Genomic DNA, 21,177 nt, shown 5'->3' with positions numbered 1-21,177 from the left:
ATCCATTTCCCTTCACTGAGGAGAGGGTCCCAGACAGAGATTGAGCCCTATACAGGAAAGTCACTGGTAAGATTCATATGCCACCTACAGGGTGGTATTTTGTTCCAAAGTGAGAAGGCAATAAGAGATACTGGAGTCCTGTGGCCAGAGAGATAAATATACTATATATTCAGAATATTAAACCTCAGAGACATTCTAACCCAACCCCCTCATTTTACAGGGGAAAAAATAGAGAGGTTGGACATCTTGTTGAGGGTGAATAAAGTCAGTGGAATAATGGGACTAGAACCCTTAATAGCAAACATACCTTTTTTTAAAAGATTTTATTTATTTATTTGAGAGAGAGAGCAGCAGGGAGAGGCTGAGGGGGAAGGAGAAGGACAAGGACAAGCAGATTCCTCGCTGAGGTTGGAGCCCAACATGGGGCTTGATCTCATGACCCTGAGATCATGACCTGAGCCAAAACCAAGAGTCGTCCACTTACACGACTGAGCCACCCAGGCGCCCTGCAAACATACCTTTTTACCATGTGCTTCACTTTGCTTTAAAGTTGTTCTTTTTAGGATCATTATCTAATGCTGAAACGTGAATGTGGTAGTTAATCTAGCTAATTGTGATCAATTTAATATTTAGCTCCTTATCAGTCAGATGGTATTCAGAAAAACTGTTTCCAAGTTAAGAACACTAAGAAATTAAAATATTTTAAAAACTCTGAATACTGCTTCCTTTAACCCAATCCAGTCCTACTCCCAAGGATATGTTTAGTTTCACCCTTAGTGAATTTCACTTCCAGGGTTGGTTGTGTTTTTTAAAAAACTTGGCAAAAACGGTGAAAACGGGCCAAAGCATTAGAAATAAAGGGTCATAAAAAGGTGCTTTAGATGAAGAATTTCCTCTAAAGTGTCATGGAAGCTAAACTAGTTTCTTCATTAGTTTGAGTGGCAGATCCAATTACAGAACTCAGAAGAAAAATGAGATTATACTACTGACCTGTTTGCCAGATTGAATCTTTAACCCACTGAGCTTCGTGTACTTTTGGCATTCCATATTTGGTTAATGTGACACAAATTAAACTCCCAACTCTAGAAGAGCTTAGCTATATTTGAATTAAGTGACAAAATATCTAAACGCTGTTGCTTGAGGACTCAGAGGCATTATGCTCTCTTGTAGAGGAATAAGCACTATTGTGTGGGATTCGATGATAGCAGAGTTGAATTGGATTATTCAACCATAGGACGCATACACTTTATAGCACCTTATCGCTTTACAAAATCCTTTATTTTAAGATTTTATTTATTTGTCGGAGAGAGAGAGAGCGAGAGCAGGAACACAAGCAGGGGGAGTGGGAGAGGGAGAAGCAGGCCTCCCGCTGAGCAGGGAGCCCGATGCGGGGCTCGATCCCAGGACTCTGGGATCATGACCTGAGCCGAAGACAGACGCTTAATGACTGAGCCACCCAGGCTCCCCTGTGTTTTTTTTTTTTTAAAGATTTTATTTATTTATTTGACAGAGAGAGAGAGACACAGCGAGAGAGGGAACACAAGCAGGGGGAGCAGGAGAGGGAGAAGCAGGCCTCCCGCTGAGCAGGGAGCCCGATGCGGGGCTCGATCCCAGGACCCCGGGATCATGACCTGGGCCAAAGGCAGATGCTTAACGACTGAGCCACCCAGGTGCCCCAGAAATAACATATTTTTAAGGATTTTGTAAAGTGAGAATTCTGAACCTCTGTATCACTGAGCACGAGGTTCGGAAGGAAAACGTTTGCGCGTCCCCGCGGGGTCAGCTCCGAAAGGCCGCGTCGCGGTGCGGGCTGACTGAACACGCGCAAGAAGACGGTCCGCCCTCCGCAGAGAGGTTGGCGATCTGAGGGTCAAGGAGAGAGGCGCAAGCTGTATCGGCCCTCGTTATCCCATCCCGCAGTGCCTAGAATATCCTTTGTGGAAGGAAAGAAGGAACACTTCTTCTGCGAGAATAACGATGCCCTAAGGGGAAAAAGCCTCTGTGGTCCGGTCGAGTGCAGCCCGCGGCAGGGAAGCAGCTGCAGTCTGCTTCGCGTTACGGGGTGGGGGCTTGCACCGCAGTCGACTGCTGCCCTCCCTGCTGCCCGAGGCCGCTGTAAGCAATGGAGCCCCTTATCTAAAAGTCCAGTCCTCCTCTCTTCCTCTGTTCCAGCCCACGCAGTAGCCTGTGGAACTGTCTTAACAGAATGCCTATTTCCTCGTGCCAGTTGGGCTTGGGAAAAGAGTCTGAGTCTGGACTATGAAGAGGGTGACGTTAATTTAAAGTTTAAACGTGTCCGATATATGTAAGTACAATGGGAAGGTCAAGAGAGCAGGAGAATGGGCAAGCGCCCCAAGATCGGTAGGAGGAACCAGTGGATTGCTCCGTCAGATTTTATTCCTTTGGCCTTTTTGCTTCGGAAATGATGGAGGTAAAGCAGAGTAGTGATATCCTAGATGCTCCTAGGAAAACCAAGGGGTTTGGAGGGAGTCAAGGAAAAGACATTAAAGGGAAGGAGCCGGGCTCAGATTTCCTAATTTGTCTTCCCTCTGCCTGGCACCAAGTTAAAACCTCTTTTCATCAGGTGAATCGCAGCCCAATCTGGCTAAAGCAGTTGAAGGGCTGGCGAGGAAAATGGTCAAGGGGGTGGGGGGGTGGGGGTTCCTGCAAGTTCTGATGCCCACCCACCCCCGCCCCGGCAGGAAATCTAAGAGAGAAGCCTGATAGCTCTGCGCAGTCCGAGGGAGCCAGGCACCGTGGCTTTGGCCGGTGTTACTTCATGAGAATTGGGGCTCGGAGAGGCCTGATTTCTCAGAAGCCAGAAATCCTTTTTTGTTGTTGTTGTTGTTGTTGTTGTTGTTAAAATCTCCCAGTTTTTAAACAGTATAACAGATTGGAATGCACTTGCCAGGTCTGCAAGTTTTCCAACTCAGGTTCATGGGCTTCCCCCTCCTTGGTGGTTTTGGGACCTTAAAACTGGAACTTATGACTTATATTAGGTGAAGGGAATAGGTTTTTCTCCTCTCACTCATTTAATAAATGTTCATGTTAACAGTTACCAAAGCTGTATCCATCAGTAGCCACCGATGGATATAGGGATGTGTAAGGTACAGTCCTGCCTATAGATCCCAGGGGACTTAGGAGACAGATAAACAGGAAATTACATTACAGTGAACTTCTTGTAATTAAACAGATATTCCCAAGGTGGGGTCCACGCTGAAGGGCATTTAACCTTTCCTTGAATGTGAGCTGTGCCTTAAAGGAGTCCATCTATTAAAGAGAGTAGGTGCTTTGTAGGAGGTACAAATGAACAGTGACGAAAGGGAGCAAGGTATGTTTGAAGAAATTGCAATTATTTACTGCAATTAAATGATTATCAAAACCAAGGATATTAATTAAAAGACAGATTCCCCTCCAGAAAACAAAACTGGCTTCTCAAGACCCATCTCAGATTTACTGAATCAGAATCACTGAGTTTTTTTTAATGGGCACCCTAGGTGAGTCTTACTATCAGGCTTGGGTGAAGTGCATTCTGTTCATCTCCACAGTAGAGATTGTGTCAGATCTGAAAATAGGATTGTCTGCCTGGATTAACCAGCTGGGCTACTCCGGGCAAGGCAGCTAGCCTCTTTGTGCTTACACTTCTGTACCTGAAAAATAGAGCTAGAGTATCCGCTTAGTAAGATTGTCTTGCCAATTAAGCAGAAAATACTTAGAACATTATCACTATCCTGCTCACCACTTGATCCCCAGCCCATAGTATTGGGATAGGTCCAGAATAATTACTCAATAAATATTTGTTGAATGACTAAGACTGGGTAGCTATCAGGGGCCAGATCCCTGGAGTCCTTAGTTCTGCTTACTGTTCTAGGTACAATCTCCGGGCAGCCAGCCTCTCTCCTCCACCTAACCTACCTGGAACCATATTAGTTACCCCCCAAGTGACTCATTTAAAAAAAAAACAAAAACAGAGCGCCTGGGTGGCTCAGTTGGTTAAGCGACTGCCTTCAGCTCAGGTCATGATCCTGGAGTCCCTGGATCGAGTCCCGCATCGGGCTCCCTGCTCGGCGGGGAGCCTGCTTCTGCCTCTGACCCTCCCCCCTCTCATGTGCTCTCTCTCTCTCATTCTCTCTGTCTCAAATAAATAAATAAAATCTTTAAAAAAACAAAACAAAAACAAAACCAGAAGTAGCTCCTTTATCAAAAGATTTCTAGGGCGTACATTAAAAAGAAAAAAGAAACATGATGTGCTATTTCCCTGTAGTAAAGTGAGAAAACTTTGTGAATCACTGCTGCTATATAAAATTAACAGCTCTACCTCATTTTGTTCTTCTCTCTTTACCTAAGGCCGCTGTGGTACCATCTGCTCAGACACTTAAAATTACTGACTTCAGCTTCAGTGACTTTGAGCTGTCTGACCTAGAAACAGCACTGTGCACAATTCGGATGTTCACTGACCTCAACCTTGTGCAGAACTTCCAGATGAAACATGAGGTAGGAATACAGTCCTGTCCTTTGGAGGAGAGAAAGAGAGAGGGTGTGTATGTGTGTGTGTGTGTGTGTGTATAAGAGAGAATTAATCAATATTACTGTCACCTAATGCCTACCTGAGATTTTTAAAGAAAAATGATCAACCCTAAAAAGACATTTGTTGGGTTCTTACTAGTTGCCAAGCACCAAGTTGAAGAACAGGGGAGAGTACTTTCAACAGTGGGAGCAGGGTGTGTGCAAAGGCAGGATGAGAGAGTGGGGCTGGGGCTGCAGAGCCCTGGCGGAGGGACGGAGGGTGGTAAGGGAAGCAACTTGGAGACGAAGGTAAGAAGCAAATCGGATATAACCCTGTAGGCTATTCAGAAGAATTTGGATTTTATCCTGAAAACAATGGTGAGTCACTGAGGAATTGTAAACACAGAAGTAACTTGATCCGATCACAGAGGTTATGATAACACAGTACTGAGAAGGGCCAAAACAAAGTGAACTCCTTTGGAAATGAGGGAGTACAGGCACTTGATGTGAGGCCAAGCTTGTGGTTTGAACAGGGGTTACCCATATGGGGGGGGAAGATGAAAACTGATTTTAACCCCTGTTGATTACATTATTAACCTCTCAGAAAACAGCAGGGCTTCGATCAGTATCTTCTAATACCCGTCTGGAGATACCAGGGAATAGCTACGTATAGCATCAAAGAATAAAGGAGAAGAGAAAGGATTGTTTGGGGGAAAAAATGTAGTAATTTGCCTTTAGAGTTAATTTTTTTCTGGTCAATCAAATTTCTAGTCTTCTTATACAGATTTCCTGTCTGGAAATTTAAATACCTTAGAGGCCTCTACTATTTAGCAATTCACGAATTCATAAAATTAAACTTTATTAATATATACAGTGTACCAGGCACCATGCTAAGCCTTCATTTCAGCAAAGAGTTGTCCCTGCTCTCAAAAGCCTCACAGTTAGGAACGAAAAGGAAGGGCTAATATAGCTAGGTTAATACAGTGCCGTTGTTGGTATTCTTGGGGTATTCTTTCTTAAATATAGCCAAAGTTTATATGACTCTTGGGTGAAAACAAACAACAACTGTCTATGGACTCTAATAATACTTCACTCTTCTTAGAGCCATGTTGATTAAAGGACATCATGTTACTTGATTATTTCAAGAAGCTCTCAAGCACGCTTCTCTGGTTATTATTGGCCCTCTTTGAAATTCAGATAGCGTGAGAAGAGTAGAAAGATCATGGGTTTTAAGTTATAGCTCTACTAGTCATGAGCTCTTATTTCCTTAAGGGATTCATCTCTCAAATTCTCCATTTCACAGTCTGTTATGACTTCCCCAGTGGGAGTCTTGTAAGAATGACACACGCATCGATGTGACTGTACGTATGCATGTGTACAAAGGTATACTCCTATCTCCTATGACGTTTTGCTCCTTATAGTATCACCCCATCAAATTTCTCTACTGTAGGTTATAGGGCTCATTTTTAAAAGCCTTTTCAATTAATGGACTAAAGACCTCATTTAGAGCCAGTTCTCAATGTGAAACTCAGTTCAGCTTCTTGCTGGTTGCATGACCTTAAAAATAAGCAAGACAGCATCTCAAATCCCTTTCCATTCTGAGATTTCCCATACGTTAAACTAGTAATGATTCCGTTGAAAGAGCCCGGCCAGGACAAAGGAATCTGATCCTTATACCTATTTATGAAGTTTTTAAAAGTTGATTTATTTCTTATTTCTTAAAAACCTGTAAGTTTTCAGATAGCATGTGAGTGTTGGATATGATGGTAGTCATTCAGAATTTTTTTAAAAATATTTTACTTACTTATTTGAGAGAGCGCACGTGCACGTATGAGCTGGGGGAAGGGCAGAGGAGAGGGAGAAGCAGATTCCCCGCTGAGCAGGAGCCAGACTTGGGGCTTATGACCTGAGCCGAAGGCAGACGCTTAACCGACTGGGCCACCCAGGTGCCCCAGTCACTCAAAATTTCTTTAGCAATCTTTATTCTTCCCTTTCCTTGAATTTTTGTTCATTAGGCAGGTATTTTTCTTTAATGTCTTGTTCATTTACTCTCCTTTACTGTTTGAATAACTACTATTCTGATTCCGGCCAACATCAACTTGAATACCACGGTCATTCTGATTGGCCTTCCTGCCCTAGTGACTCTCCTGTCGTGTTTATTTGAGATGTTGTTGTCAGTATAATTTTAGGGTGATAAAATTTTTTAAATGCTATTGCTGGAGAGGATGTTGGCATCATGAAGCTGCCCCGACAAAGAATCTTTCCTACTGAAAGATCTGTCAAATCTTCATGTCTTTTCTTGGCTTCCAAATCTTGTGTTACTCTCCTACAAACATGGCAACCATTGCTCTTGCTGACCTATGAAACAGACTCTTGACTTTACTTGAACAAATCTGCATGTGCTGTGCGTATCTTCACCTTCTGTCTTTCACATGTCATGCATCTCCTGAATGGACCCCGCTTGCAAGGCTGCTCCACTTCTTGCCACAGCGCACTTTTCTCGTGCTCAGAGCCTGACTCAACCCCAGTTTTGACTTCATACCACTTGGAATACTGTTGACAATTTGTGGTCTCGATTTTCTTTCTTTCTTTTATATGTGCACTTTTATTATTTTCACTCCTGATTGAGATTCTTGAGGGCAGAAACTGAGCTGTTTTCTGGTTCTTCTCTTTCTCCCAGAGCATCTCGAGTCTGCCACTCAGGACATAGGAAGCCTTTGTCATTGTTGGAGACTGATCAGTGTATTGAGCTCCCTAGAGTCATCCACATTGTACCTAATTATTCAGTAGTCCCATACAAAAGGCTGTATTGCAGATTTGAACATGCCAGGCACATCCACCAAGCACTGAGCTGATCTGACTGTAATTTTCCTAAGTGCTGTTAACATCCTGATAGACCTATAAATACACGGAACAAACTGATGGTTACCAGAGAGGAGGGGGTTGGGAGAATGGGCAAGATGGGCGAAGAAGAATGGGAGATACAGGCTTCCACTTATGGAATGAATGAGTCACAGGAATAAAAGGCACAGCATAGGGAATATAATCAATGATACTGTAATAAGCTTGTATGGTGATCAATAGTAGTTAAAATTGTGGTGAGCAAGGCATGACATATAGAGAAGTTGAATCACTATGTTGTGCACCTGAAACTAATGTAACATTATGTGTTAACTATACTAAAAAAAAAAAAAAAATGTTTTTAAAAGATTATCCTGATAATAGAATCCAAAACTGTACTTAAATCTAGTTCCTAACTACTGTATCCATTGGATTACCCAGTTTTCTTAGGCCCATCTTATTAGAAGCATAATAGAATAGTCCGTCAGGAATTAATATTTTATTATTAATTCATTTTGGTCACTATTTAACATTATATGATATATGTGCATATTTAATTATATCTACAGATTTATGATTAGTAAAGAGATATATCCATAGGTTAAATTTCTGGGTTTTCCTGCTTATTTTCCTTGATTCTTTAATTCATCACCAGTAATTTTCTATAACACTTCATAGTTTCTAAGCATATCCAAGCAAGTTTAGAGCTCTTACTTAAATTCTGCCAATAAGACAAAACTATCAGCTTTCCAGCTGATTTTGTTCAGAAATGGTCATGGTGAAAGGAACTGCACTGTACTTGGGATTAACGAATGTCAGTCTTAGACACACAGAAATCCTCTGCTAAATATGGTGACTTGGAGATGCAAGAGCTAAGGGACATTCAGGTTGCTTGTTATCAGAATTCCCTGTGAACTGCATTATAGAACAGGAACAAAAAGACGTGAAAAGAAAAGGAGGGTTATGAAAGCACTGATTTTCTACCAAATCCTGTATAAGCAATTTCTACCAACAAAGAGGAAACCTTGTTTTTGGCCTACTTCTGCAGCCAGTCATTCTGTGTTGAATATTGTTAGAGCAACATTCTTTTCCCTGGTACTTTTTCCATACCCCAGGGCGATGCTCTTTGTGTTTGAAGTATCTCCAGTGATGTACGTAGGAAGAAGCTCATATTTATTTTTACAGATCCCCCAAAGTATAGTAAATCATTCAGAATTGAAGAGAGGCAGACTCTGATGCTAACACAAACAAAAAATAACTATGCTGAGGGCCCATGAGTCTCTGGGGACTTTATTGAATACACTACTTAGAAGTTGAATTAAACCCAGCTTTTGAGATTTTCTGAAGTCTGTCTTCTTTTTTTTCCCATCTTTTAAAATAAATCTTTTTCATAGGGACCCCAGGGCTTTATTTTGCATATATATTTTTAAAAATTATTTCTTGGTAACCAAGCAGTAACCCTGCCTGAATATTTAAGCGTCGTTTAAAAGGAACAAAAGACCTGCTGATTGCCTCAGGACTTGGGAGCTCCATTCTGTGCTTGGCCACTTGCTCTGTATCTCCTCGCCCAACCCACCTGCTCAACCTTGCACCCTGTACCTTTGCAGAACTAAAAACTGGGAGCATGAGAAGAACTTGAGAGTGGCTATTTCCATGACTTTCTAAGAGTGAATCCATACATAGTTGACTATTTGGATTCTCCTAATTGATGGCACATGGACACAATATCTTTTAAAAAGCTAGTCAGTGCCCTCCCTACCCCATGCCAAAAATACCTTCCTTAAGGCTCTCTTGCCTTTTACGTCTCATTTAGTTAGCATGGTGGTGAACATGGTGGGCTCTGAAGTCCAGCTGCTCAAGTTTGAATTTTAGCCCCTTCCTTTACAAGCAACGTGACCTTGGGAGAGTTGCCACTTTGAATGTCCATTTCCTCATCTGTAAAATTATCAGAGTAGTAGTGCCTGCCCTAGAGTCCTGAGGGTTAGAGGTAAAGGCTTTGTACAGTTCCTGGAACATAGTAGATATGTGTAAATGTTAGCAAGTAGTGTCACTACTTACTCTTTTTTTCCTAAAGGTTCTTTGCAGGTGGATTTTAAGTGTTAAGAAGAATTATCGGAAGAATGTTGCCTATCATAATTGGAGACACGCCTTTAATACAGCTCAGTGCATGTTTGCTGCTCTAAAAGCAGGCAAGATTCAGGTACTTTCTAGAGCTGTTTTTATATTTAAGACCTCTTCTTGCTTTGCTAGTAAAATTTACAGCATATTCTTTCAGGTTTTTTTGTTGAATGTACACTAATGATGATTAGATTAATGTTTGTTGCTACTTACAAAATAAATGACATCTTGTTAATTGAAGACTAGCATGGCAAAATACTTAGTTATTAATTTTCCTTCACATGTAAAATATATGGCATATTTTTAAAAATCCTTAAAATAACTTCATGTTAAATTTAATAGTCTTTGGGCAAATACTTTCTCTGGAGGAAATTTCTACAGTATAAGAAAAAGTATCAAATTCCTCCTGTTCCCATTCAACTTGCTCCATAGTAGAATTCCTCGAAAACCACTGAAGTGGCTTCATAGATAAGTCCGGGGTTTCCCATTTTCTCTGGAGCGCTCAGTTAAATTTTATAAGTAATATTTCATGGAAAAGGTTTTAATATCATATACATTGACCAGAGACTGTGTACAAGGAAGATCAATGCAGAAAACGTTCAAGTAATTCATTCCTTTCCAGGCCAAATTTTATCCATAACTCTGTCCTTAGATTCTAACTTCAGTGGGAATCTACTAGTTATTCTAGGTAAGTGATTCTAGGCATCCATCATATAACTGTTTTTAATTCAGAGCCTCCATGCTCTTTAAAAAAAAAAAAAAAAAAGTAAATTCTAAAGATGTTATTCTCTGTCTCTATTTCCATAGAGAGCACATTTTAACTGGCTAGAGCTAAAAGAAGGGATTGTTGTCCAAGAGGCCATATGAAATACCATAGTAGTATTTCCCTGCCATAGCAAACATTTATAAAAAATAGGATCAACTTATTTTGGGCTGTGGAAAGGTCATCAGGATTATATTGCTGAAGACCGTCCTTGCTTTTTTATGAAGAATAACAAAATGATGATTTTTATCTGATGTTATAAACATACTATGTAGAATGTTGAGTTTCCAAAAGAGTGGAGCTGATAATGATTTCAACTTGTTTTCTTACTGATGAAGGAGACCAGCAGGATAAATAATACAAATGGCAGATATTACAAAAATAACCTCTGTTTGGCTTTGGAACATATTGTGCAACTTTTTAAAGCCAGATTTTCATTTCTAATCCTCTTTTTTATGTATTGTTTTGCTTAATATTCACATTGTCTCTGTTCCTGAAGGATCTAGCAACTACCAGCAGAGAGTGAGGGGAGCAGAATCTGCAGGCAACTAGAAGTCAGAGAGACAACAGCCGGTTCAAGTTTATTTTGATGATTCCCCATATATGTAGATAATGTAGAGTTAATGGTATTTACTGTAGGTGGAGATTATGGATTGTTTGAAGCACTTCAACTTTTTCTGTTGATAAATGACATTTGTAATAATCCCCTTCTGAAGACAAAGTACCACTGATGCCCTGCAGAATAGGATTCTCCCATGGGTCCTTTCTGACCATAAGGAAGCACATGTGAAAAGCACTCGGAAAAACAAACACATGGTTGGTGAAAAGAGGTAGAATAACGAACTTTACCAAATTGTCTTTCTCCTTCTTTCCACTGATGTCTTTGGTCATGCAGAGCAAGCTGACCGACCTGGAGATACTCGCCCTGCTGATTGCTACTCTCAGCCACGACTTGGACCACCGTGGTGTGAATAACTCTTATATACAGCGGTAAGGCGCCTTTTCCCCAGCTAAAGAAGAAAATGTTTCTTTTAAATTCTAGGGCTGGTTTGTTTTTGTTTGTTTGTTTGTTTTTTTAACTTATTTTTTTTAAGATTTTATTTATTTATTTGGGAGAGAGAGCGAGCGAGCGGGAGCGTGCAAGAGAGAGAGCACGGAACAGCGGGGAGGGGCAGAGGGAGAGGGAGAAGCAGACTCCCCGCTAAGCAGGGATTCCCAACTTGGGGCTCGATCCCAGGACCCTGAGATCATGACCTGAGCTGAAGGCAGACGCTGAACTGACTGAGCCACCCAGGCGCCCCTAGGGCTGTCTTTTTTAAAGTAAAAGCAGCAAAATTTGATGGTACCAGATTTCAGTTGATCAAGGCCCCATAATGTACTCTGGTTTTACTTAAGGGAAATGGAAAAAAAAATAATCCAAATCCAACATTGCGTTGGTAACATTTCTGGCCTGAAGTTCAAAAAAATCTTTGTGTTGAGAATCTTATTTCACAAGATAATTACTAAGAGTTTTGCTTTAGTTTATGTCTACCCAGCTTAAGAGCTTCATTAGAAAACTAGTTCAAAAAAGATAGAGTTTTACCCTGAAGCAGAGAAGATCATATTTGAAAAGTGCTTAGCGCGATCCCGAGTCCTTAATGAGTACTCAGTGGAAGGAGGCTTTTGGTCTTAGTGAAGACAGTATAGCGCAGTGTTGGCAAGTTGGGACCTGCAGTCAGACAGGATGCAAACCCTACCTTTGCCACAGAGAAATAAGCAGCTTATTTCTCTGTGTTTCAATTTCCTGATCTGCAAAATGGAGACAATAGCTTACCTCCCTCATAGGGTTGATGTCAGTCTCAAGAGAGAACACGGGTCAATACCAGATGGAATGCGCGGTGCATATTTCAGTGTTAAGTCTTCGCAGCAGATGCTAGTGATAGTCCTCTCAACATCAGAAGCCTGCTTTTTGGCTGATTTTCAGAGCAGATACTAACTCGAGACAGGTGTTTCAGGCTCCCTCCCAGGCCATCCTTAAGTGACATTTGCAACGACAAATGAGATGATAAAGGTGACATCACTTTTCGTCAGATTTTGAGCCTCGGGGATGTGTTTATTTACCTGTAGCAACGTAGTTGAAAAGCCTACATCTTAATGGCAAAATCTCTTACTACTGAGGATTTTTTTTACGTATGCAAGTGATGCAACTAATGGGTAGACCTCTTAAGGAAATTCCAGATGTCTGGTATCTGGAGGGAATTTCAGAGCTCTCGAACCACCTTCCCTTTATCTAAATAAATGGAAAACTTCATGTAACAAGAATTGTAGTGATGCGGCCACCGTGTCCTCTGCTGACCTCTGATGGGAAAAGGTAGCAAGCTCTTGCCCGAGTGTCAGAGACTGGCTCTTTCCTCTTTAAGATCTGAACTTAAAGAGGAAACGTTGTGGAGAACAGACTGGATGCCATGTCCTTTGTCCTCTGTGCTCCGCCACGCGATCGTGCTCCTGAGCCTCACACTGACACGGCAGTAATTACGGAAGGGAACAACGACATGAAAAGATGTTTAGCGTGGGTCGAGGGCAGCCGGAAGTCCCGAGCCGGCCGTGCTGTGTCCCGTCCGTACCTCAGAGCTGAACCTAACATTGTCAGCGTATGGCTGGATCCAGGATGCCATGTTGCCCTGCTTTAGAGTGAAGAAAAATACTCAGCTATTTTTCCTTCGTTTCTTTAAAAATAATTACCCGGAAAAACATCTGGAGAAACGTCATCTTCTCTTCAAAAAAAAAAAAAAGTCCTGGGAAAAATTCATAGACTGCAGAATCTTGCCTTCACACACACCACAAAGCAGACTTCCACCGAGTAAGAGTAACTTTAAGAAAGAAGTTAAGATTTTTATTTCTTCCTACATCTCTGTGGTTTGAGTAGAGGAAACCAAGAATTTACCAGGGATGTTTCTTTTTTTTTTTTTCTTTCCTTAGTGATACTTCAGGAGGATTTTCTTAACCAGGGAACTCTTGGGGGAATAAGAGTACCATAAACATTCCCGTATAAAGAGCTAACTTGTAAAAAGGCATACGGTGTCCGACCTCGTCTGTACTCAAACACTACGTGAAGAAAACCATCACAATCAGAGAAGGCACAGAAATGAAACTAATATATCAAAAAGATGAAGAGCCCTCATGTGGTAGCAAAGTTAGAAACTGAACTTCTGTCATTCGTTCTTCTTGAACATCTTTTCAGAAAATTAATTTGAAGTAAGATGTATAGGAAACCATGTTTTGACCCATTATTTGGTCCTTTGATGGCTTCCTTGATTAGGAAAACTGTCATTATGAGGAGTACTGCCAGTGAAATATTTGGAGGGAGAGTTCACTGTTGTGCCTTCTTCTCCCATTTGGGCGGGTAAAACAAAGAGTGGTTTCAGATAGGTATTAAAGTATTATTTTAAAAACAGGCAGTAATGGGGACAAAATGTCACAGACATCCACTAGAGAAAGCACGGTGTGACACTCGGCTCACGTTGAGAAACCTCTTGCATTAGGCCTGCAGTCAATATAAGAAGACTGTCGTGGATGCATTTATTTGGTTAGATTTGAGTTTGGTATTTTATAAAAGAAGAGAATGAAAGTGTCCTACATTTCAGGCAGCCGGCTAATGGGCAATTACTAGGGCCTGGCACTTTGTTAGGCAGAAAGAGAGCTATAGAGTATAAAATGTGTTTCCTGTTATTAAGTAATTTTCGTAGTCTCATGAAACAGTTGGTGATCAATATAAGAAAATACCCAGTAAGTCCTGAGTTGTTTAGTAATGTGGACCATAAGTGTTGGGCAGAGGAGATGGGTCAAGACTCGTGCAGTCCATCTCCACTTTAATGGACCAAGTGAGACAAAGTGGATCCTAAGAAGTGGGTAGGATTTGGAGAGGAGAGAGGATGAAGATATCCCAGAAACAGTCTGAGGTGGGTGGGCATTCTCACAGACCAGCGATGGCTTCCTGGCCCGTGCAGAGTCCAAAGGCTCACTGACTCGGGACAGAGAGTAAGAGGGTGAACAAGTAGAGGTAGAAGCCCCTTGGAGGGAGAGCTATAAAACTAATCAGCGAGCTTGAGATTTGGTAGAGTGAAGAAACGAGGAGCCACTGCAGTGGGTAATAAAGACCTTGTTGAGGAAGGAAAGACTGAAAGTCAAATACAAGGTGCAGTGGGTAATAATTAGAAGCACAGAGTTCAGCTCGGAAGCTGTTAGAACAGCCACGTACATGGTGACCATACTGGCTACAGAGAGGAAGAGATGGAGGGAGAAATGTTTTTCCATTTAATATTAAACAGATGCTTATATGCATGAAGGAAGGGGGAAATCATGTCTCGTGGCCCAAGAAACTGAAACAGCGATGGAGCCATTGACGAAAATGGAGGAACTGGGAAGTGTGTGTGTGTGTGTGTGTGTGTGTGTACTTAGGGAGGAAGGGACATGAAAGAAGGGAGAGGAGTGTTGGCAATGGGAAGAAAATAATAAATACGATGGTACTTAGAAGAAGTAAAATGATTAAAGGAACGGGTTTTTTTTTTTCAAGTTCCCATAAAATTAGAATGAAAGTATTTCTGGTAACCATAAACAGACCGTGTCTCTGTCCTGGGTCTGTTCCCTGGTCTTCCCCGCTTACTAGAACAGCAATGAGCTGGAGTCCTGGCCTGGCGAGGTGACAGTAGACGGTCAGCAGGCTCTGAGGGCCTCAACAGGACAGGAGAGACGCCACAGGAATCACAATTTGTGAAGTTCAACTGGGTAGAGTCTATATTAGCCAGGAATGAGATCATTCCCGATTAGGATGGAGGGATTGAGAGGCTGGAGTTTCTCAATATGCAAAAAGTGCAAGTTCAAGGAGTCCTAATGTCACTAGCTAATAATAATAATAGAAGTGAACACTTAATATGGCTCTTAACCATGTGGCGCTGGGAACTCTTTTTAGTACTTTATATATGAGTTCAGTTAGTCCTTAGACCGCCCCTCAGGAGCTATGATGGTTACGGTGGTTAAGGACCAACTTGAGCCAGATACCTGGGTGCACAAGCAAATACCGACTCCATTTGATCTTGAGCGAGTCATTTAACATCCTCTCTCTATTTCCTTCTCTGTGCAGTGGAACAATGACAGCATCTCTCTTGCAGTTTGTTTTGCTTTGTTTTGTTTTAACAAGGATTAAGGAGTATAAATAAATGTAAAGGTCTTGGAACAGTACCCAGCACAGAGTAAATGTTCTCCAGTTTTTAGCATTTTCTTTTCTTTTTTTTTTTTAAAGATTTTGTTTATTTGAGAGAAAGAGAGTGAGAGAGAGAGAGAGCGCACAAGCAGGGGGAGGGGCAGAGGCAGAGAGAGAAACAGGCTCCCTACTGAGCAAGGAGCCCAATGCGGGACTCGATCCCAGGACCCTGGGATCATGACCCGAGCCAAAGGCAGCTGCTTAACCAACTGAGCCACGCAGGTACCCCGGTTTTAGCATTTTCAAAGGGGGATACTATTAAGGACATATAGGAATTCAAGATCTTGCTTTGTGCCATGGTGGGACATGGAGCAGGCAGCAGCAAAAATACTGCGTCTAGCAGCACCTAGCAGCTGCGGAACAAAGAAGGGCGTACGTATTGTTGACGGGAAAAGAGGCTATCAGCAGGGTCACGGCGGTCAGAGAACTAGGGTCAAAGGTCAAATGCATCATCAGCTTGAACATCTGTGGCATCTAAAGTGATCACGGAGAACGCGAAGGTAAATTAACCCCCGGCTGCTCGAACACAGCAGTGATGCTTTGGAGAGAGAGAATACAGTGGGGTTGACGTGGCTTATGAAGAAGACTAGTTAAGAGATCCGAGCCCAGAGCCATCTGCGTGGGTGAGAAGCAGGATCAAGGACGGTCGTTAAGAGTCTGTAAAACGGAATCCTAGGGCAGCAAGCATTGTTTTTCTCCCAGAGCTTACATTTTCTATTGATTTCTGAGGCTTTCTATTTCTAGAACATCGTTCTGATTTGGGCACTGGCATCCTGACGCCTCTCTCAGAGACGGACCAACGACTGCAGGACAAGAGGAAAATGCAGGAGTGTGGGCATAAAATTCGGTGGCAGCAGTGACCTACACGGGTCCCTCGGACAAGATGTCATAGAAAGAAGCAACACAGCCTTGTGTTTGAAAGAGTAAAAAGCAACGGAACGTAGAATACATTGGTGTCCACGAATATTTTGTAAACAGGAAACTTGGGGCATTTGTCACCCTTTTATTGATTCATAAGTCCGTATTTTTAGAACATAAGTAAAGACAAACACACATAATTTGCATTCATCTATCCCACAGCCTGAGTTTTTCTAATACGAAACAGTCCTTTCTGCATTGTCTAAAAATGTAAAGTGTGCTCGACATTTTAGGCATGTTCGTGTTGCGTCCACCTAATCGCATTTCTGGGCCAGCTTCTAACTAGGCCAGTGAGTGGCAAAGCACCTTCTAATTGACCCCTGCAGGGAGTCTGTTAAATTGCGCAGGAAACTCAACGCGGCACCAGCCCGCTGGAGTCAGAGGTGGGCTGAGGATTTTGATGTGGAGAATGGAAATGTCCCATATTAAATAAAAATTAAATATCAACTACTTAGCACAGCGCCTGACATGTTCGAGGCTCTCAGGAAATGGTAATTATTATCATTAGGGAAAACAGATCGTACCAAGCTCAAGAGGCTTACAGTCTAACAAGGTAATAGACGTATGAACGGCTAACGACTGGCAGAACAAAATGGACATTAAACTAATACCATATGTCCTTGAATTTCTTGCATAAATGAAAATAAACAGATACTCTAGAAGTGAAGGGAATGGGGAAGGCTGCAATTGTCATGTTGAAGTTGACTTTAGCATAGCTAGTCCGAATGGTGAGAAAAGGCGCTGGCCAAAGTAGAGAACGGAGACTACAAGGCAGAAGGCAGAGGGAGGCCATCGTGCTGTTTACCCTGGGCCCTCCAGTACTCAGCAGCGCCTCAACTACCCGTGGCGTGGATTATTACCATGTGCAGTTGATGTGTTCCAAGCCTGCATCTGCAGCCCAGACCCGAGTACAGACGTTTATATTAAACACTTGGTGGACCTCAGGCACCTTAAAATCAACAGATGCAACACTCAACTAGACATCTTCCCGCCTTCACCTCCCATCCCTAATCATTCTCTCCCGTTTTTCCTCTGTCAGTATATGACAAGGCAGACACTTGGCATGCATAGTTTCTCCCCAGGAATATTCCTGCTGGGTCCCCACCTCGGGATTCATTGCCAACTCCTACCTCCTAAATAGTTTTCAGATAACTGCTCCTCAATATGCAGGATCCCATCATCCGGCTCCGGTCTGTCTTGTACCGACGTTACTAGAACTGGGACTACTATCTTCCCAGTAGTCTCCTAACTAACTTCCAGTAGTCTCCAGTTTTGATTCCAGCAAATTTATCTTTTTTTTTTTTTTTTTTATAAATCTGCTCATTTTATTCCATCCATTGTCTTCCCGTTGTCCAATGATAAGCACAGTATCTGGTCCATCATACAACTCCCTAAACATGGAAGGAGCAAAGAAGACAGGCAGGAGTTAACTTGGCAAAAGTTACAACAGCACAAAAAATGGAGGTTTGGGGGCCAGCAGTATCAGTGGTAGATTAAGCAGGAATAGATGAGATTCCCCATTCTCTTACCTTTATTTCCCTTTTATTGTTTCTGTTTTCCCTTAAGCATCTCGTACTCTACTCAGTTTCTTCCTGTGTTCCGTTCCTTCAGTGTTGGGCAGCTTCTCTATCTTCAAAGTAAATGATACGTAAATTATCGATTCATATAGTAGAATAAAGAAATAACAAGTCGACTGTATTATCCAACACTTGGGTTGTACTTTACAATTCATAACGCCCTGTCCTGTAAATTTGAGAAACAGAGACTTGCAGGAACTCTTTTTCTTTTAAAGAAAAAAATAGTGAAAATGGTGCTTCATATTCACATGTGAAGGGTCATGAGAAAGATGAGGCAGAGGACTGTGCTTGTCATGCTTTAGAACTTGATTTGTGACTGCCCCGTTACATATAATGAACTGAGTAGAGTATCCTTCCCTTCACTCAGCCAAATGGTCTCTACCATTTTCCCCAAGTTCAAGTTAACGAGCTCACGGAATATCCTATACTGAAATAACTTGGATCCCACATGGGGCACTTGTTCTGACTCAGCCGTCTGCTTCCTCCCTTCAAAGGGGGATGTGTGCCGACTCTGCCCCTTTTCTGTGCCTTTCAGCACTCGTGCCTGATCAGCCCACCTCAGTCCAGTCTTCTTGGCGATGTAGGCACGCATGACTATGCTCACCTTCAGCCTTATTTCAGAGGAAAGACTGGCTCTACATTTGTTTCGGATTGTAAATTAATTGCAGTTTTGAAATTGGAAAATATAATTGGTACAAGTATTTCAGAGGGTTTTTTTTCATGTTTAGAGGAATTAGTCCTTTGTCCTCATTCCTTCTACTATTTTATCAATATTAAAACCAGTGAAATTGTTCGTACTTTGAACTGGCACCAATTACTCTGGTATTTGAAAACAACTTGACTCTGTCTTCCCCGGAGATTAACTCACTGTTTTCCTCAGCCAAAGAAGAGAAAATTGTTAGTTTGGTTAATTTTGTGCAGTAGCCTCTTTTTTCATTAACTAGCATTAAGAAGACACGAAAAAACTGACATATGGGGGAAATGGGTAATTTTTAAACTGTTTTTCTATATTCAACAAAATATTTTTCAGAACTGAACACCCACTTGCTCAACTCTACTGCCATTCAATCATGGAGCATCATCATTTTGACCAGTGCCTGATGATTCTTAATAGTCCAGTAAGTACCTACTTTATGGTTGTGGAATTTTAAAAGAGAGCTTTATAAATTCAGTTTTATTTTTAAGTTTTGGATTTATTCCCAGCACCATAAATTCTTGAGCATGCTTTATTCCTTTTTGGGTAAGGAAGGCAAAGCCAAAACATTTAAAATCTTCCCAGCCTCGCTTCTGTAGACAACCAAGACTGTCTAAATGTTGCCTGATAAAGGGTATCTGGTTACTCACCTCTGTTTGGTTTTTGCAAACTAGAAACAAACAAAACTAGTATTTTATGGCTTGCAGTTAATTTTCCTTTTTTTCTTCTCAAACGAAGTGGCTTATACAGCTCTCTTTCAAAGGTTTGCTTTCACAAAACCATGCCTGTTCCTCTTTTTATTGAATCTTCTGACCACTCACAAACTGTTACGTTAAGGAATAGAGCTATTCAACAGTTCGGTCAAATGAATATTTATCAGTGTAAAAAAGCATATGATATGCTACGCTAGACAAATTTATGTGAAGGGAAGTAAAATAATGTACACCAAAACGTTAACAAAGGTTTTCTTTGTATAGTTAAACTCTTAATACTTTTCATGTTCTCATTTTGATTTGTTCATTATTCACACTGTCGGCTATCTGCATGTATTACCTTTATGTAAGAAAAAAGTGAAAGTTGAAACTGTAATGTAGAATAGGCACAATGCATGGTATATAATCTTAAAGCAATTTTACGTCCATCTTTTTATGCTTGCTCGCTGGTACTAGTTCTTCTCTGAGCCCTAAAACAACACTTGGGAGGCCCATAACTTGTCTGGTCACTCTTCTTTCTTTCTTTTTTTTTTTTTTTTTAGAGAGAGAGAGAGAGCATGCGCGTGTTGGCTGGGGGATGGTGGAGGGGTAGAGGGAGACAGAATCTTTTTTTTTTTTTGAGATTTTATTTATTTATTTGAGAGACAGAGAGAGAGCACGTGTGGGGTATGGGGAGAGGGAGAAGCAGACTCCCCACCGAGCAGGGAGCCAGATGTGGGGCTCGATCCCGAGACTCCAGCATCATGATCTGAGCCAAAGGCAGATACTACCTGACTGAGCCACCCAGGCGTCCCAGGGAGAGAGAATCGTAAGCAGACTTCATGCCCAGCGCTAGCCAAATGCAGGGCTTGATCCCATGACCCCGAGTTCATGACCTGAGCCAAAATCAAAAGGCAGACACTCAACAGACTGAACCACCCAGGCACCCCGTTTTCTGGTCATTCTTTTTAAGTAAAAACCTTCTAATTACCTTAAGTCCCAAAATATAGTATGTAGGTCTCAATTTAGAAACCAAAATGTAATAGTCGGGATTCTGGACTTGGTTTAAAGTTCGGGTTCTCCCCTTTCTGCTCTGGTTGGCTTCTTTCATCCCTACCTTGTGTTCTTTCTAACTCCTTCCTCATTCCTAAACCCCCGTGTAGTTTCCTACCCCTCCGGACTTGCAGAGTAGGAAGGGGAAATAGGTAAGAAAATGGGCAAGAACATTCTCAACAGACTGGTGCTGTTAGGAGTGCCTCACTCTTTGGGCCTGGTAGGTGTTTAAACCAAATTATTTTCTTGTGGGTAAGTTCATGATCCCTGCCAAGCTCCCTCCTTGTGGGGTTTTTCTACCAGATGTTTCTTTAATGTGAATGATCATCTCTGTCTGCTTTATTTATGGCTCCTTCCTCAGCTCCTGAAAATCGGATTGCTCACCTGACTCCTTGCTGCTAAGGTTCTTTAGCCTTCTTTGCAGTCCTCTTGAAAAGGACAGGGCAGAAATTAACCCCACGCCTCCAAAACTCAGAGAATGCAAGGAGTAACCTCTCCTTTGCTGCCAAAGTCAGAGTGGCTAGTTAGCCTGGGTCTTGCCTTTTAGATTTTCCAGACAGGAATGAGACACGAGACCACTGTGGCCCCTCCCACCCCCACTACACTACAGGAGACACATGTAGGGACTTCATGTTCCTCTCTTACTTAAGATGAGAGGGAACACGACCTCACCTCTCCCTAAACATCTAGTGTGGGGTGAGGGGTTAAGAGTTATACAACCAGGGGCGCCTGGGTGGCTCAGTCGGTTAAGCATCTGCCTTCGGCTCAGGTCATGA

General features: G+C 42.0%; 1 protein-coding gene and 1 long non-coding RNA gene across 4 annotated transcripts in view; one reads left to right on the top strand and one right to left on the bottom strand.

The window, feature by feature from the left end:
- Positions 1 to 21,177, top strand: part of PDE5A (phosphodiesterase 5A) — a 123,342-nt gene that overhangs the window by 82,391 nt on the left and 19,774 nt on the right. For all 3 annotated transcript variants that reach the window (XR_004683766.1, XR_004683767.1, XM_035030350.1), the window contains exons 11-14: positions 4,348 to 4,494; positions 9,422 to 9,547; positions 11,124 to 11,218; positions 18,993 to 19,080. Coding sequence is in view for 1 of the 3 variants with exons in the window: in XM_035030350.1 (XP_034886241.1) it covers positions 4,348 to 4,494; positions 9,422 to 9,547; positions 11,124 to 11,218; positions 18,993 to 19,080 (456 nt within the window). In the remaining 2 variants the exon portion in view is untranslated. The remainder of the gene's footprint in view (positions 1 to 4,347; positions 4,495 to 9,421; positions 9,548 to 11,123; positions 11,219 to 18,992; positions 19,081 to 21,177) is intronic.
- The window catches only part of LOC118027136, a 79,723-nt gene continuing 76,015 nt past the window's right edge, over positions 17,470 to 21,177 (bottom strand). Inside the window, exons 3-4 of the long non-coding RNA XR_004683768.1 lie at positions 17,915 to 18,015; positions 17,470 to 17,776 (exon numbers count right to left, since the gene is read on the bottom strand). This is a non-coding gene — a long non-coding RNA (uncharacterized LOC118027136). The remainder of the gene's footprint in view (positions 17,777 to 17,914; positions 18,016 to 21,177) is intronic.

Source organism: Mirounga leonina, unplaced genomic scaffold, assembly GCF_011800145.1.
Source record: "Mirounga leonina isolate KUSES-001 unplaced genomic scaffold, KU_Mleo_1.0 Mir_357, whole genome shotgun sequence".
In the NCBI taxonomy this organism is placed as follows: Eukaryota; Metazoa; Chordata; class Mammalia; order Carnivora; family Phocidae; genus Mirounga; species Mirounga leonina.
The sequence above is the reverse complement of the archived record's forward strand: the minus strand, read 5'-3'. Positions and strand labels throughout refer to the sequence as shown.